Consider the following 17,241-nt stretch of genomic DNA (forward strand, 5'->3'; position numbering starts at 1 on the left):
GTGGTGAGTGTCGGGGACTCAAGGGCACAGGGCCTCAGAGGGAACCGATTTCTGTGACAGATGGTCAGGACACCAGCGTGCAGCTCCAGACCTTCCCTGGGCTTCCTTCCCTCCTGTTAGAAGCAGGAAGCATCAGTATTAGGGAGCTAGTGCCTCGAGATTACACGGGAGTCCCCACCGGAGTGTAGTTTGGGGTTCAAATAGGCTGAGGTTGGGCTGGGAGCTGCCGGTCACCCAGGCCTCACGGACATAATGGAGAGCTGCAGAGAGCTTTTGGGAGAGCCCCGTCCTTGGCACAGGGAGGTCCCTGCCCGTTCAGGCCCCAGGTCCCGCACCTCCGGTGGTGCATTCTCTTCCCAGTGGTTTCCGGGGAAACCAGCTAACACAGGGCAGATGGGCTGTATTTTTAGAAAGGCATCCTCTCCCCTCCCCCCTTTCTCTCCCATCCTTTCTGATGTGTGCACACTCATCCATCCACGGCGGAGGTGGGGGAGGGGGCACGGGGAGCTGAAAGAAAGGCCCCCTCCTTGGAAATCTCTTCCCCCATTAGGACTTTTTTTAGCTGCCAGTTTCCGGGAATAACTACCTCAACTGAATACCCTGGCAGCACTGGGGTGTCCCTCCCCTCACCCAGGCCGGTTACGAAACCCTCCTCCCCAAGGATGGAGCTATTCAGAGGACTGAGAGTGGGCAGCACAGGGACAGATGGCCCAGGATCGAGGGGGCGGTGGGGAAGGGGGCTGGAGAGAAACCTGATAATTCAGGGAGCTGGGAATGCATGGCAGCCCCGGGAAAGCACAGGCAGCCCAGGGCCCAGCAGGTGGTGATGTGGGGCTGCAGACCAGAGACATTCCGACTGGGCTGGCATAGAGGTTTCTTCCCGGGGAAAGTTATGGTTAAAAAAAAAAAGAAAGAAAGAAAAGCACCTAGATGCGAAGTTAAAGGAAAATGTAATTCCTTATGAAATCAACACATTGTACACCTCAAATGTACATAATGTTAAATAGCAATTCTATCTCAGTTAAGCTGGGGATAGGAGAGAGATTCCTACAACCTCCTGCAGAGGAAGCTGGGTGGGGGGGGTTCAGGTGGCCGGGGGTGGGGGTGGTGCACGGAGCTGGGGGGCAGGTGGGGGGATGACCCCAGGGGTCTGGGAAGCAACAGTGATGGTTCTTCTCACCCCCACCCTTTTTTCTCCCCTCGGATCCCTGATTCCCTAAAGGCAACCCAGCGTGTTCGATCCAAACAAGCCTGGGACCATTCTAGCCCCCCCACCCCTGCTTTCTTGCTCTCTCTGTGTTGAGGCCTGGAGTCATCGGAACACTGGCCGATATTTCTTCACTCGCTGCCTAGCTTTATTTTGGGCGAATCACGGAAAGGATGCTTATCTGCAAAATGGGAACCCAAGCGTTCCTGATTCCTCTGCCTGCCTCAGAGGTGCGTCAGAGAGACAACAGACAGAAAATGCTTTTTCAAAGGAAGATTTTGGTACCCATTTGGATGAGACAAAAAGAATTGAGAATAGGGCACTGGGAGCTTCCTTTACTTCCCCTGCATACTGAAGGCAAGCCTGGAGCTCTTTTCCTGCTGTTTTCTGCTGGAGGAGGGATCCCTGCTTACTGGCAGGGAGGCTACACTAATGTTCGCTATAGAGGGAAATGGCCTCTTTGCGTAACAGAGAGCTGTTGGCACAGAGGAGATCAGGAGTGGTGACAGGGGCTCCTGGGCAGCGCGAATGGGGGAGATTCTTTAAGAGGAGTTGCACTTCTTTTAAATTACTTTTGGTTCCTGGTGTGTGCTTCTTTAAATGTGACTCTGTGCTGAGGCTTGGGCCCTATAAACCCTCAGATGAGTTAGGGTTAAAAATATAAGTGATTGGGGGTGCCCTCCTGGGTGGCTCAGCCGGTTAAGTGCCTGATTCTTGATCTCGGCTCAGGTCATGATCTCAGGGTGGTAAGCCTGAGCCCCGGCTTGGGCACGGAGTCTGCTAAAGATTCCCTCTCGCTCTCTGTCCCTCCCACCTCTCAAAAACAAAATACATATATATATACATATATATATGCACACACACATACATATATATACATACACACATATATGTGTACATATATGTATATATATACATATATATGTATATATATGTAAGTGACTACTATGGTCATTCCTGAAACTATTCAATGTGTCCATTAAAGTGATCAGCGGTAGCTACATCAACTAATAAAGCAATTTCGGAATGGAAACACTGCTCAGACAGTGGAAGGGCATGTCTGGAAATATACTGTGGGGAGCTCTGTTGTCTCAGCAACTGGGGACCCCTTCAAGTATTAGGGTCCAGGAGCCAGACAGGACAAGGGTGCCATGCGGGGACAGTGCTGCATGATGAAGAATCGCTCCCCACTCCAGGAAACCCCTCGCTGTCCCACTAAGCCACACAGGAACTGAAGCCGCAGAATGGCAAGGCAGAGAATGAAGTCAGCATAGGCAGGAGAAGCCCTCCAGGTGAGCCAGACCTTGTGGTGCAGGAAGAAACTGGACTGAAAGAGGAGGGGCAAGAGTGTGCAATGGTTTGTATTCTTTCAGCTCTAAGAGTGAGGGGACCTCTGGCAGGTCATGGTCAAGGTCACGGTACAAAGTGCCCTGTGGATACTGCATTCCTGAAAGTCCTAGTTATAAGATCCGATTATTACGGGAAAAGTCACAAGCAAATGAAGTAAGTCACAACCAGGAGCAGAGTCGAAAGGGGCCTGGCTAGTTCCACCAGGGGGAAGAGATCTGGGCAATGGACAATGACATTGCAGAGGGTGCGCTTGTGACTCATGTCCAAGCCTGTGCACCCAAGCGCCTTTCTACCACTCTCCCCATGCCAGCAAAGTAGTTTGAAAAGAATCCCCAGAAACGGGGGGACAAGAAATTTCTGGGGGGACCCCAGAAAACGAGGAATTCTTCTTCCAAACGCACTATCTAGGGAATTTGGAACCATACCCATAGCTGGCCCCTTCCAGCCCTCTCCCTGTCCCCATCCTGACCTCAAAAGGCTGGGACAGCACCAGGGGCAGAGCCTGGATAGGACGAGACCTTCCTTCAGCATCCCTGTTCCACGGATGAGAAAAAAGGAAGGCGCAAGGCGGGAGTGACAGGTGTGGGTCCCTTGTGGCAGATCCAGGAAGGGAACCCAGAGCCTGTGCTCTTGAACCCACACTCCATGTACCTTCTGCCTCCCTCGGGAGATGCCTGACAGCAGGATACGGGGGAGAGCATTTACTGCTGGCCCAGGCTTCTCTGGCCATGGTCCCTTGATTCATACCAGTCTGAACTAGGCCAGCTCTATTTTCCCCTTGATTTGGGCCTATGAATTCCCTTTGCCCCATAACTGCAGCCACCCTAACAACACACACCCTCATCCTTCCAGCACATTCCACTGGGCTTAAGGCAGCCGCATGTGGATACTGACACTCACAACTGAGGTCCCCAGCAGACCCAGTGGGCACATTGCTACCCACAGGAAGCACATGCCTTTGCTTGTGTTGTTCTCTCCAGCCGGAAGGCCTTTCCCCATCACATTCCCTACATGACCCCAAAACCAATCATGAATCTTTTCTGAGAGCACCTGATATGTTTTTGTTGAATGAGGTGAATGGCTGATTCTTCACTTTAGACTCCAAAGTATCGAAAGACAGATAGCATTTAGTGTGGGTGAGGGTGTGGGGAAACAGCACAGGGTTTTATAGACTCTGAGGTCCGATTTATATACTCTTGGCTGCACTGCAGTGGGCTCAACTTTATTTGGAGTGGAACTTGGTAGTTTATAAAAAATGCAAATATCTGTCAACTCTGCAAGTCTGTCTTTAGGTATTTATCCTAATCACAGGATACACTGTGAGGCAGGGTGTGCAAGGATGCATTGTTTGGAATAGAAAGAAATAGGTGGAAACAACCCAAATGACTGTCAGGAGAATGGGACATCTACACCCCGAGCACCATAAGGTATTTAAGATATGCGGTATTTCTGTATTTCCGCTGAAATGGGGAAAGCATTCTAAAATACGCAGTCAAGATAAAAAGGGATATCACAGAATATTAAGTATAAACAAACCCATTTGAGCAAAACATATGTGCACCACAATACATATATTTGCAAATTAAAAAAAGAGAAAAAAGTCAGGGGCGCCTGGTGGCTCAGTTGGTTAAGCGTCAGCCTTCATCTCTGGTCATGATCCCAGGGTCCGGGGATCAAGCCCCACATTGGGCTCCCGGCTCAGTGGAAAGTCTGCTTCTCCCTCTCCCTCTGCCCCTCCTCCCTGCCTGTGTTTCTTTCTCTCTCCCTCAAATAAACAAATAAGATCTTTTTTTTTTAAGGTTTTATTTATTTATTTGACACAGAGAGAGAGAGAGAGAGATATCACAAGTAGGCAGAGAGAGAAGGGGAAGCAGGCTCCCTGCTAAGCAGGGAGCCCAATGCGGGGCTCCATCCCAGGACCCTGAGATCATGACCTGAGCCGAAGGCAGAGGCTTAACCCACTGAGCCACCCAGGCACCCCCAAAAATAAGATCTTAAAAAAAAAAGTCCTCACCTTTGTCAGGGGAGCTGTAAGAGTGCTTGTCTCCAGAGAAGGATATGGTTTGGAAGGTAGAGCGGCAGATTTGATCAAATTTAAGATACCACTGATTCTAACTCACACTAACATTTTATGTATCGACAGAAGTGAAAAAAACATTGCCAGTTCAGACATAACCCATCCCCCACTTTAAACATTTTATCCTGAAAGAATTTCAACTTTCTAGAGAAAGTGAAGAAAATCAAAGCACAGAAATTGCCCACACCCCCGTCACCCGGCTTCCCCTAATGTCATCATGCTACAAGACTCTAACAAACACAACTAGGAGAAACTAGACAAGGCAGGAAACGAAACACTGCCACAATGTTGTGAAGTCGTCTACAGACTTTGCATCAATTTCAACAGTTTTCCCAATTATGTCCCAATCCACGATCCACGTTGCTGGTAGCTCTTGTGGACTCGGGGACAGTCGTTCAGTCTGTCTCTGTCTTTCATGATGCTGACACTTGTGATGAACACGGATTGGTTACCTCTGCAAGACGCCCCTCCGTTCGGGCCTGCCTGCCGTTTCCTGAGGCTCAGGCAGAGGTTACGAATTTTTGGCAAGAACAGAACAGACACCATGTGCCCTTCTCCTCGCATTCCACTAGTAAGCAGGTGATGTCAGTCTGTTTTACTGCTGGGGATGCTGACCTTGACCCCTTGATTCAGGTCGTGTCTGCAGGTTTCTCTAAAGTTACTACTTTCTCTCTGTAATCAGTCAGTATCCTGTAGGAAGACACTTTCAGATTAGGCAACCTCCCGTTTCCCGTCACAGTTTCCTCCACTAATCGTAGTAGCCATGGACGCCTCTTGCCTACAGTTATTACTGTCATGTTTTCTTAGGATACTTTTCTGTTTCGAGGATCCCTTCTCCATTTATTAATTGGAGTCCTCCGGTGAGAAAGAGCTCTCCTTTCTCTTCTATTCACTTCTTCATTCAGTGACTTGTTTACATCCATATGGACTTGGGGATAGTTATTCTATGGAGTGGGTTGTAATCCATTGCTATCATTATTTCATTGTTTAAACTGTGTCAGATTGGGCCATTGCGGGGCGGGGGGTGGGCAGGGGTCCCTCCATGTTGGCTTCTCCAAACGTTGGCTTCTCCAAGTTGGGTTCTTTAACTCACCCCCATTACTTTCTGAGTAGCTTCTATTTTCTAGCCCCTTATGATGTTCAAAACTCACTTCGTATTTTCTCTGCCGGAATCCTGGAATCGACCGCTTCTCCAGGGAGCCCAGTCTCCTTGCACTGCAGAGTGCTGTTTAGAAACCAAGATTTAGGCACTAGGGATGCTCACCGCCACTGGGGTGCCACTGTTCTAGGGGGTCTCAACAGGCAGAGTTAGGATATGTATGTCCGTAAATTAACACACACACTTCTGTATCTATCAGAGTGTGTGTGCACAAATCTGAAATTTATACTGATACCTTCAGTTCCCAATTCAACACCAGTTTTTTCTAAAGAAATTTTTCATTTTAATTTTTTTTTTTAAAGTAGGCTCCATACCCAACATGGGGTTTGAACTCATGACCCTGAGATTAAGAGCGGCATGCCCCCCCCCCCAAAAAAATTTTTTTTTCTAACTTACCCCTTTTTTGTAATTTTTTTCTGTCATGGTAAGAAGTCTGGCCCTCATCCTCCATAATATTTTTGCTTATTTGTTTACTCCTAGGATACACACAAAGTATTTATTTTTTTTAAGATATAATTTATTTCAGGCAGGGAAAGAGCAAGAGAGAGCATGAGTGGGGAGGGCAGGGGAGGACGGAGAAACAGAGTCCCCCCTGAGCAGGAAGCCTAGTGCAGGGCTCCATCCCAGGACCCTGGGATCATGACCTGAGCTGAAGGCAGACACTTAACCAACATAGTCACCCGGGCATCCTCACAAAGTAATTTTAGAAGAGCTGCTCAGATAATGAGTTCTTATTATTCAGAAATCTTTGTACGTACTTTATCTAGTTTTTTGTCCTTTACTCTTTTAGACGCATACCCAGATTTTTAAACTTTTTGTTTCCTTGTTTGAGAAGGGGAGAAAGGTGGAGAGAAGCAGACGGAGAGGGAGAGAGAGAATCTGAAGCAGGCTCCTTGGAGCCTGACGCCAGGCTTGATCTCAGGACCCTAAGTCACGACCTGAGCCGAAATCAAGAGTCAGACGCTCAACAGACTGAGTCACCCAGGTGTCCCAGACCCATATTTTTAAAAGCATCTATCACTCTTGTAAATTAAAAAGGAATGTACACATGAAATAAGTTCTTTAAGGTCTTCCTAAAACCTTTCTACATTCAGGGTCCGATGGCCCTGAGTCACTCTGTCTCAGAGCTGTTGCAGCCGCGTGCTGTTCCATGCAGTCCCTGCTCCTCTGACGTCAGCATTTGACATCAGGGCTTCCCTATCATCCCCAGGATTTTCCTCCCACTGAGAACTCGGAGGTGCGGGAGGCAGCAAGGACAGCTGCTGAGCCCGCCTCACCGACACAGACTGCATTTTAGATGTTCAAGTACGGAAAAGATAAGTGTCTCAGAGTTGACATAACAGAACTCTTTCATAAAATTTCCTTCTGCTGAGGCTGGGCTTCTGCTGGAGCTCTGTTTCGGTGCACACCAATGGCTCCAGGGATAAAACACAGGCATACTAAACCTCCAACCCCAGACCAGGACCAAGGAGAGATGGAACTAGAATCCCAGTAACACATTCCATGTGGGCAGCTGCTGTAGGGAACCAATAAGAGAGTCCCACTGTGGCAGAGACTAATTGTCGACCAATATCAGCTCTTCCTGTCTTCCTTAAGTTTCCTTTCTTTTTTCTTAAACTTGGTATTCATTCATTCACTCACTCATTCATTCATTTAATTATAGTATGCTCTACACCCATCCTGGGGCTTGAACTCACAACCCTGACATCCAAGAGCTGCATGCTCTACTGACTGAGCCAGGAACCCCTACATCCCTACATTTCAGATGGGCAGGTGGATCACAGGAATAAAACTTATTTTTGACCATATGACAACATTCTGCCAATGAGATGTAAATGAAAACACGAAATTTAAAGGGAGGAGACATGCCATTCTTCAATCCACCCTCCTTCCTGCTGACTGGAATATAGATGTGACAGTGGGAGCTTCAGCAGCTGTTTTGGACCCTGGGGCAGGATATTAAGGAGTCTGGGTACCTGAGAGTCATGAAGCCATCATTCTGGGTGGCCTATCTTCAGATGCTGTTTAAAAATAAATACACTTTTATCTTGTCAGTCTATCATTATCTTGGGTTTTCTGTCCCATTCTGTTCAAACTATCTAAACATGGGACATTTTTCTTGGAGGCCCACCCTAACATGCTGAAGGAGCAGGAAGCAAAGGGAAAGGAAAGGGCTTGCCCAAAGGAAATCAGGGGGATGCTAGAACTCAGCCAGAACTTGCAGCTTCCCCTTTCCTGTGGGCAGCATAATCCATGAAGCAGTCCTCTCTGTCGCTCTTCAGCAAGTGAGCCAGCTCCTTCTCCCTCACCCCTCATAGGCTCACAGTAGCTGTGCTGATATGGGTAACCATGACCTACCTTAATTAGCTGAAAAGCCCAGTTTGGCTTTTTTTTTTTTCCCCACAGATTCTCAAGCTGATTTAACACCAGTGCTTGAGTTCAGCTGTGTATCTGCCTCATTTGGCAAGTTTCCCAGAAACCAAGATATACTTGTCCTGGATCTTTGTACAAGATTTAAAGAGGTAAGCTAAGGCAACAAGCCTCGTCCAGCTCAGGGGGCTGCAATACAGTCTGAATTAAAGAGAGAGTAAGAAGCTTTCTTCCTGGGCATTTTCCCACAGGAAGCCCCGATCCCCCCACAATGCCATCATGCATTAGTGTTTCCAGGAACAGCATTCCCCCAGCAGAGAAGGGCTCACTCCACGCGACTCCCAGCATCTTTCCACTCCAGACACAATGTCTCCAGAAGGGGCCTTTGAGCACAGACCCACTCAATACCTAGGTCCCTTCTTCTCGTCATGGCACCTGGTTTCTCTTTGGGAGACATCCTCCCTGCTCTATTCTCAACCCGTGGGCTTCAGGTGTGGAGAACCACAGCTCCAGACACGTGGCTCAGACCAAAGTCTTTTTTGCATTCATTTATTCACCAGATACTGATTGAGCACCTACTATGTGCTGGGCACCGTTCCAGGCACTGGAGACCATTACAGACAAGACATCCTACCTCTGGGGAACTTTCTAGTGGAAGCAGTAATCAACATGTTTGAGTAAAGGAATACCCAGTGTGTCAGATGTGCCAAGTTATCCGAGGAAGCGGTGTCAGAGAAGGGACCAGATGGCGGGGCTGGGGGGCTGTGGTCTGAAGGGCACACGCAGGTAAGGGAGAGGGCCCTGTGGACGTGGAGAAGCCCTCAGGGCAGAGAGAAGGGCAGAGGCTTGAGGCAGCCGTTTGCCTGATGAGTGCAGGTACATGCGAGGAACCCGGCATGGCTGGAGGGGCGGTGGCGGGGAAGGACCTGGGGACAGAGCAGTAAGGGCAGGAGCATCAGACCATATTGTGCCTTGAATGTTGTTGGAAGAACTCTGGTTTCTCTGAGTGAGGGGCCTGGAGCGTTCTGGAACTTGAAAGACTCCTTCCACCTGCTCTGTGTGGACATGGGGGTGGGAACACGGAGACCAGCTGCAAAGATCCAGAAGAGACTCGAAAGTGACAGTGGCGGTGGAGAAGTCCTCCGATTCTGGGTGCGTCCTCAAGGCAGGGCCGGTGGGAGCTGTGGGCCACTGGACGTGGGGCACGAGGGAGGGACAGGAGTCAACAGTGACTTGGGTTTTGCTCTGAGCTATTGGAGGAAGACAGCTGGGAACAAGAGGCTGGGGGACAGCTTGGGGACAGGTAGAACCTTGAGTGGATAGAGCTGCACCTGTCTGGGCTGCTGACATCACCACAGAGTTGGGGCCCAAACTCATGAGGCCGGATGGGGCCAGCTAGGGGGTGACTGAGCCCAGAGAAAGGAGAAGAGGGGAAAGCAGGCGTGAGGCAGGAGACGGGGGCTGGGAACCGTGTGAATGCAACAGAGGGCCTGGCCTCAGAGACAGACAGGGAGGGCTGCGAGCTCCAGTCAGGACCAGGCCCTTGCTGGCCTCCTTAGGGGTAGAAAGGTGATGAGAAGGATGGTCTGCGAGCCTGCCGCCATCTTGCCATCTTTTTTTTTTTAAGGATTTTATTTATTTATTTGACAGCCAGTCATCACAAGCAGGCAGGGAGGCAGGCAGAGAGAAAGGGAAGCAAGCTCCCTGCTGAGCAGAGAGCCCAACACGGGCTCCACCCCAGGACCTTTGGGATCATGACCCCAGCTGAAGGCAGAGGCTTTAATCCATTGAGCCACCCTGGTGCCCCCGTCATCTCGCCGTCTTGAGGCAGGGCCTGACTTAGAACCTAACCAGCCCAAAGGACTGAACAGGCAGGAGTTGGGGGGAGGGGTGAAAGTCTGGTGGCCCTGTGTGCCCTGGGTCCACTGTGCTGCGCAGACACTCCCCAGTCCCCTCGGTGTCACTCTATGTTCAGTTTCTGCAAAGAAGAGTCCTCACACAACGTCTACGGTCTTCTCCCCGACATGGTCCAGTGCTCACACAGGGGCAGCGGGGCCCGGGTGGGGGAAGGGAGGCTCACAGGCTTGGAGGCAGGCTTGGAGGCATCTCCACACTCGAATGACATCGGCACGGTCCACTCCAGCTGCTCAGGGCTTTTTCAGCCCAGCACATCTTGGGGCCTCCAGGCCTCCTAGATGACCACTTCAGATCGCAAGGGACTTCTGGGTGGCCATAACAGCCCCCTCCACCCTGTCCCAGGACACCAGCAAATATTCTGGAAGCGGCTAGGCGTTTGGGAGAGGTGGGCTGAGAGCTCTCACCGTAGGCACGAGGGAAAGCACGGGCAAGGACTCAGGGTTTCTCCAGGCAGCGGGTGGACGCGATTCTCCAGGCAGCCTCGTGGATATCCAGCTAGCCTCCCTGCTCCACTCCCAGGCCCCGGGCCCCAGCCGTCCATCTCTACTCCTCAACACAAACACAGGGAAGACTTCGGGCACCCTCAAGCCCGGCCCCCGGAGGAGAGTGTCAGGAAACGCTCGCGGCTGCACAGAACAAGATCCTGGCTGCAAACTGCAGACTTGGCTATGGGAACTGCCCCCCCACCAACCCCCGCACCAGGCTAACTAGACTACAGGCCAGAAAGAGTCCCCTGGGAGGCTAGGGTCCCCCCATCGCACCTGCCGGAGACAGGGTGCATCACCAGGCACACAGCACCTGCCTGGCCTCGTCTCTCCCAAAAGGTGAACTGAAAAAGCACTTAGATCCTCCAAGGCATTTGTTGTGGGGCTTAGGATGTGCCGTCGCTCTGGCTGGAGCGTGCCTTTCATCTGTGGTTTGGGGTTTCGAGCGCTTGATGACTGAGACCAGAGCTCTCCGTCCCCACGCAGAGACAGGTTCACGTCAATGCTCATGGGGTGGTCTTCTGCTTACAGAACAGCATCACGGGGTTCTCTCAGCTGACCCTGCCGGCTCGACTAGGGGTCACGGGGCCGGGGCTGATCAGAACCAGCTTCCCCCAACCAACCCCATGACTCTGTCTACCCCCCATGCCGCCAGACTCCGCAGAGGCTCCGAGTCGGTTCTGCACGCTGGACCTGGGTTCTTGGGCTGCTCTAGCCAATCACCACCACCTCAGAGGCTTTAAACAAGACTTATTTATCGTCGTATCATTCTGGTGGTCAGAAATCCAAACTCTATCACACTAGGCGGAAATCAAGGTGTTGGCAGGACCGTTCTTCCTCTGGAGGTTCCAGGGGAGAATCTGCTTTCCTGCCTTTTCCAGCTTCTAGAACCCTGTTCCCTGTGCTCCTTGATGGATGGCCTGTCCTCCACCTTCAAGGCCAGGAGCGTGCAAGGGAGGAGTCTGGGTGCAGGTGCCCCCGTCACCTTCTTCCACACTCTGCGGTCAAATCCCCCTCCGCCCCCCTCCCCTGTAAGGATGCATGTGGTTGCATTTAGGGTCTACCTGGCTATTCCAGGAGAATGACCCCATCTCAGGTGCCTTAACTGAATCACACCTGCAAAGTCTCTTGTCCTATAAGGTAACATTTCTAGGATCTAGGGGTTAGGATCTGAGTATCTTTAGGAGCCGTTACTCACCTAACGCACCCGCCGTGGTCTGGCCGTCCTTGTGTGCGTCTGACTGTTCACTGTGCCCCGGGTGACTTTGGTGGCTTTCTCCTCCCTGCACTTACGGAAAACCTTGAAGGATGGCTCTGCCCTCAAGTTTTCCAAGAACACCCCCTCCCTAGCCCTGGACTTCAGCTCTTCCTCTGAGTTCCCACTGGGTTGATTTCATCAGAATCCCAGCATTTAGCACTTTCCCCTCTGCGTTTGTTCATTTTTAGTTTTTAAAAATAGAACTCGAGTTTCATGTAACACACATTCCCTGAGAAAAGTCAGAGACACAGAAAAGCAAAAAAAAAAAAAAAAAAGAAGAAGAAGTAAAAAGCACATATAATCCCTACTGGCCAGAGAAAACCACTGTTGACATTTTTCCTTATGCCCTTTCATCATTTTTCACTGCTGATCAACATGCCAAAGAGGGATTTTTCTAAAAACAAACAAACAAACAAACACCCCCCCCCCCCCCCCCCGCACTGTTTGGAAACCTATTTTGGGACTCTGGAGCCAGATATCCTGGTTCAAATTCCAGCTAGCCACTCGCCATCTGTGTGACTTATGGCAAGTTATTTAACCTCTCTGTGCCTCACTGGCCTTACCTCTAAAAAGGAGGAAATAATATCGCATGCCTGAAAGGGTTGTTAGAATATACAGAAAGTGCTCAGGGCTGGGCCCAGCACGTGCCAAGTGCCGTTCAGGTGTGAGCTGTCATCACTGTTATCATTATCATTAGGACTGTAAGGGAACGTCTGCTCAGGTGGCCCAATCACCTTAGGTAGCATGATTTGCAGCTGCTGGGCTTCCCTGGCAGGACGGCACTCGCATCCATTTATCCTCTCTGCTGTTAGGCACTTTCATTGTTCCAGTTTTTTGTTTTTTTTTCTTCTTCTCTAAACAACTACAGGATAATCATCCTTGAACAAACACCTCGGCACACATCTTTATTTGTTCCTAAAAATTCAACTGCTGAGTCACAGATCACACATATGTTTGAACTTCTGATACATCACTGCCAAGTGCCCTTCATAAAAGTTGCCCCTCCCCCAACCTGGGGCCCTGGGCCAACTCTAAATTCTCTTCTGCCTGCAGATCAGCCTCCTTACCTGTCTGGGTGTCCCCCGCACCCACCCTTGCAGTTCCCCTGCACCCCCCCCCCCAGCGAAGCCGCGACGTTTGCTGAAATGGATGAACGGGAGATGAGGTTTGGGGATCCTATTTTCAGCCTCCTGGGATAAATCTATGCTTCTCATTTTCCCCCACATGTAAAATGTGGGTCAACACACCTGCCAAGACTCAAACACTATTTAAAGGTCGTCTACGAAATTGTGTGGGACTACATATTCCATGCATTAAAACGACACTGAAATTCCAGACAGAACAGGCAAAAGTTTGGCTTTTTAATCACACATCAAGTGATTAAATTTGGGCATTTTTAAGCCACTTCCAGCATCCAATATCAAGGCTCCCAAGGGACCACACCAGGGTCCCAAATCCGCCCTGTTAGAGCTCTCTCTGGTCTCTAAGCCACCCTGGAGGCATACTGTTTGCGAACAAATGCACACGAGCCATCACCTTCCTCTGTGCAAGCAGACTGATGGCCCGCTTGCCCCCACCACAAAAGGCACCGAGAGTCTGCCTTCGAGGAGGGTAGCAAGTTTGTGCGTGGGCCTGGCAGCGTTCTGGGCTCCTTTTCATGGTGCTCATGAGGGACGGCCCCCATTCCCATTTTGCTGGCCAGGAGACTGAGGCTCAGAGAAATTAAGAATTTTCTGAGGAGCTGAGAAAAAGAAAGGAGACCCTGACATTACATTCTCTGGTCGCCAAATCCCTGCCCTCCCCACCCGTCAAGACACAGAGGGCGTCTGGAAAATGCTGGTCACCGTGGGCATCGGTCCTCCGTGAGAATTCCTAGAACGGCCCCTACCACCCACTTCTCTCTGCAACAAATAGACATGCTCAGGCTGCGCGTGACACCTTCCGGACACCTTCCTGACCCCACAGGGGAGGGGCACCTTGCTTTCCGCACCTGATGTCAGAGCTGTGATGTCACTCCAGATGCTGTGCCCCAATTTGTCCCATGTGACAGGAACCTGAGATCTTAGCAGAGTCCCCCAGGGGCACACCTCAGGGCAATCAGGATTGTGTGGAGAACCCAGAGAAAGAACTGGAACATTGCAGAAGACGAGACCCCAGGACACGGAAAAAACTTGGGGACATCAGCCCTACAACTACCATTTGCTGACTGCCTGCCGGACACTGCCCTCAGCATTCATGCCTGTTCTCACAGCTCACTGCTGAGGAACACAAGCAGGTAGGTACTGTGATGATCCCATTTTACAGATGGGAGCAGTGTAGAGCAGCTCAGAGACTGGCCTGAAGCCAGGCAGTCTGAACACACAGGATGACTCAGGACTCAGGGCCGCAGCTGAGCTCCCCCTCTTCCCAGCTGTATGAAGGGACTGACCTCACTGGGAAAATGGGCATAATAACAAACGGGGAGAATGTGAAAACTATAAACAAGCTAGAGAAGTAGGCATTCAGCCAACAGGTTTAATGAATCATTCGCTAATGCTGATGTGGGGGCAGGGAGTTACAGGTCTCCAAGAAATTATCCTGGAGACATATCAGATGGACAGGCTAGGTGTGCCCGGGTTCCGCCGACAATTATGGGACACTTGCTGTATGCTTCCACAATAAACTGGGCACTGTCCAGACCTTGACCTGCTCATCATCCGACGGAAGAGGTGGGTCAAAATCTCACAGATGCAGGTGAGCAGGGTAAGGTGGAGTAGGGACAGAACCAAACTTCCTAGGGGCCAACCAGCCAGGGGAAGGGGGGGCTCTCCATTACAGGAACAGCAAAGATTAAGGAACCAGAAGGAAGATGAAGCCCCAGAGATGCCCACTGGGGCGAGGCCTCTCACCTGTGCTACCTCAGAGAGCCTCATGCTGACTCTCAGAGGAAGGGGTCAGAAGTTCCATCTCTAAGAGGAGAAACCTTAAGTCAGAGAGGTTAAGCTGGGGAGCAGTGGGGTTGGGATTTGAACACTTGTCTGTGGGACAAAGAAGAGGAAGGAAGGGGTTGGGGGGATGGCTGCAAAGACCACGAGGCAGTGAGCGAAGGGATGCACTGGTTTTCAGGCCCTGGTGAGAGGTGCAAGGGTGGGGGCCTGTGACCCACAACAACAGTATGACAGTGCCTAAGGGGATCCTGTTCCAGCTGGCCAGCAGGGAGGGCGGGGGAGGAAGCTTACTGAGTCTGCCAGAACGCTCAAGCCTGTCTGATGAGGGAGGGAGGGGCCCTGACCCCAGTACTCAGGAGATAACAGCCACTGCCCCTGAGACCGGAAAGCTGGACCCCCCACTGGAGCCCCCACACATGCCTCCTGAGAGCATTCTTCCTCCAGGCCCTTCTGAAGCCAAAGACGGGAAGGGGAGGATCCAGAAGTTCTGCCTTCCATGTAGGGCTCCAACACCCACGGGCTTGTAAAAACTTCTCTCAAGGGCATTAGCAAGTGCAGTGGCCTGTGCGGTTCCCTTTAAAGTCCTGTGGGCTGGCCCGCCTCAAGTGAGCTCTACAGGGAAAAGCTCGTAAGGGAGGGGAGGGCCAGCTCCGGTGGCTAACTGGGCTCAGAGGTGGCCCTGCTGAGCACCTGGGCAGATTTTCCAGCGCTTCCCTTGTGAGCCTGTAGTGAGCTGCAGGTGAGTTAGCTCTCACTCACAGCCGGAAAGTGCACCAGACCTCCTTCCCCCTGTGCCGGCCCTTCTGCATCATTCCCAGGGCCTGTGTATGAGCAGGTCTCTCCATCTGCAGCCTGGAATGCCACCTCTCCCTCCAGTAACAGAAATGGTCTTTTAGGGTCCAGTTCAAACACTGCCATGCGCTCAAATCTCTCTGCTTCCCTCCAGCAACCTCAGACTCCAACCTGTTTCCTAAGAGCACCCCCACACTGCTGCCCCCTTCCCTGTCTTGTACCAGGGTTCCTGTGCTCTGTTCTCTTGCACCAGACGGTTTCAGTCCTGGAGGTCAGGAACCAAAGCCTGCCAGGTGCCAAAGGACGGGTACAGGACACAGATCCCCCCCCCCCCCCCCCCCCCCCCCCCCCCGTACACACTGACTGAGCACCTCCACCATCCAGGCCCTGGGGCTGGGGCAGGGGGGTCCAGGATGTTTCCCTTTCTAGCCCCCTTCCCCCTGCCTGAGTCTCTATGACCTCATGCCTGGGAGAGCTCTCCCACCTTCCAGATGCCAGCTCCCTTGTCCCTGCTCTCTGTTCTGCCTCCACTTCTGGGCATACCCAGCGTCCTCTGTTGATCTCCAGCCACAGCAACCTGGAGGTGGTTTCCACGGGGCCCCAAGGCCCAAGGTCCCCGCCAGCTCGGTCTCATCTCGCTTCCCACTTCCCAGACCACTTGGCCTCTACTCCCAGGAAGAAACTTCTCTTGCTAGGGAGAGGCGCTCAGATCGTCGCGGCGGAGCAGGAAATAAGAGGCCTTTGGCAGGGGTCCTGGTGAGAGCCCAGAGAGCTTTTTTTTTACAGGGGACACTGATTGGAAGGCAGGGGCTCTGAGCTCCCTTTCGATGACCTGACTAGTGCTCGGCTAGTCGGAGACTCCAAGGGGCCACTCCCCTGGCCCACGCTCCGGCCGGCGAAACGCCGGCCTCATGGGCTGGAGCACAGCCAGGCAGAGCACAGCCCCATGTCCTCTCCCGCCGCCGGGCTCCGCACAGGAACAGACAGCGCACAAGCTCGGAATCAGCTGGCAACCGCACCCCCTCCTCCGGCTTGAGCCCGAGCCGCCCCAAACCCCGGCCGGCGCACGGGGCTCCCGCTCCAACTCGGAAAGTAGCGGGCGGCGAGGGCCGCGCTCCGGGGCGGCCGCGGGCAGAGCCGGCGGTACCTGTCAGCAGTTCGATCTTGTGTCCCAGCACCTTCATCTCCGCGCTGCGGCGTCGGGGAGCGCGCTCTGCCGGGCCGGGAAAGGAGCGCGGGAGGCGAGGAGTGGAGCAGCCGGAGAGCCAGGAGCGAGGCAGGCGGAGCTGCCGGGAGCCAGGAGCGCTCTCGCCGATCCCCCCCCCCTCCTCGCCGCGCTCCCCCTCCCTCCAAAACGGGTTAAAAAAATCCACCAATTGCACGACCGCGCACCCCTAAAAGGCGCGCGCCGCCACCTGGTCGGGGTAAGCTCCGGGAGGCGGAGGGAGCGCGCGGGGTGGGTGCGGGTGACACTGCCGGCGGCGGCGGGCGGGGGGCCCCGGCGCCGGTAGCCCTAACAAAGAAGACTTGCCGCCCGCTCCTCCCCCACCGCGACACCCGGGGGTCCCCAAACCTGGCGGGAAAGGAGGGAGGGGGCGCCACCCTCGTAAGCAAAACGTGGCGGGAGCGAAGGGGCGCGCGGCTGGCGAGTCTCGGGGCCCGCGGGGAGGAGGCTCCGGGTGGGTGGACTGGCTTCAGC

The 17,241-nt window shown here is 52.5% G+C and overlaps 1 protein-coding gene across 3 annotated transcripts in view; it reads right to left on the reverse strand.

The window, feature by feature from the left end:
• NDRG4 (NDRG family member 4) overlaps positions 1–17,241 on the reverse strand; it is a 40,661-nt gene that overhangs the window by 23,324 nt on the left and 96 nt on the right. Inside the window, exon 1 of one of the 3 annotated variants that reach the window (XM_044256037.1) lies at positions 16,690–16,795. The exons of 1 other annotated variant lie outside the window; for it this stretch is intronic. In XM_044256037.1, the coding sequence (XP_044111972.1) occupies positions 16,690–16,726 (37 nt within the window). In that variant the 5' untranslated portion in view covers positions 16,727–16,795. Of the gene's footprint in view, positions 1–16,689; positions 16,796–17,241 lie in introns of those variants that run through there. One more of the 3 variants, XM_044256038.1, reaches the window with a different exon arrangement.

This window comes from Neovison vison, chromosome 7 (assembly GCF_020171115.1).
Source record: "Neovison vison isolate M4711 chromosome 7, ASM_NN_V1, whole genome shotgun sequence".
Lineage (NCBI taxonomy): Eukaryota > Metazoa > Chordata > Mammalia > Carnivora > Mustelidae > Neogale > Neogale vison.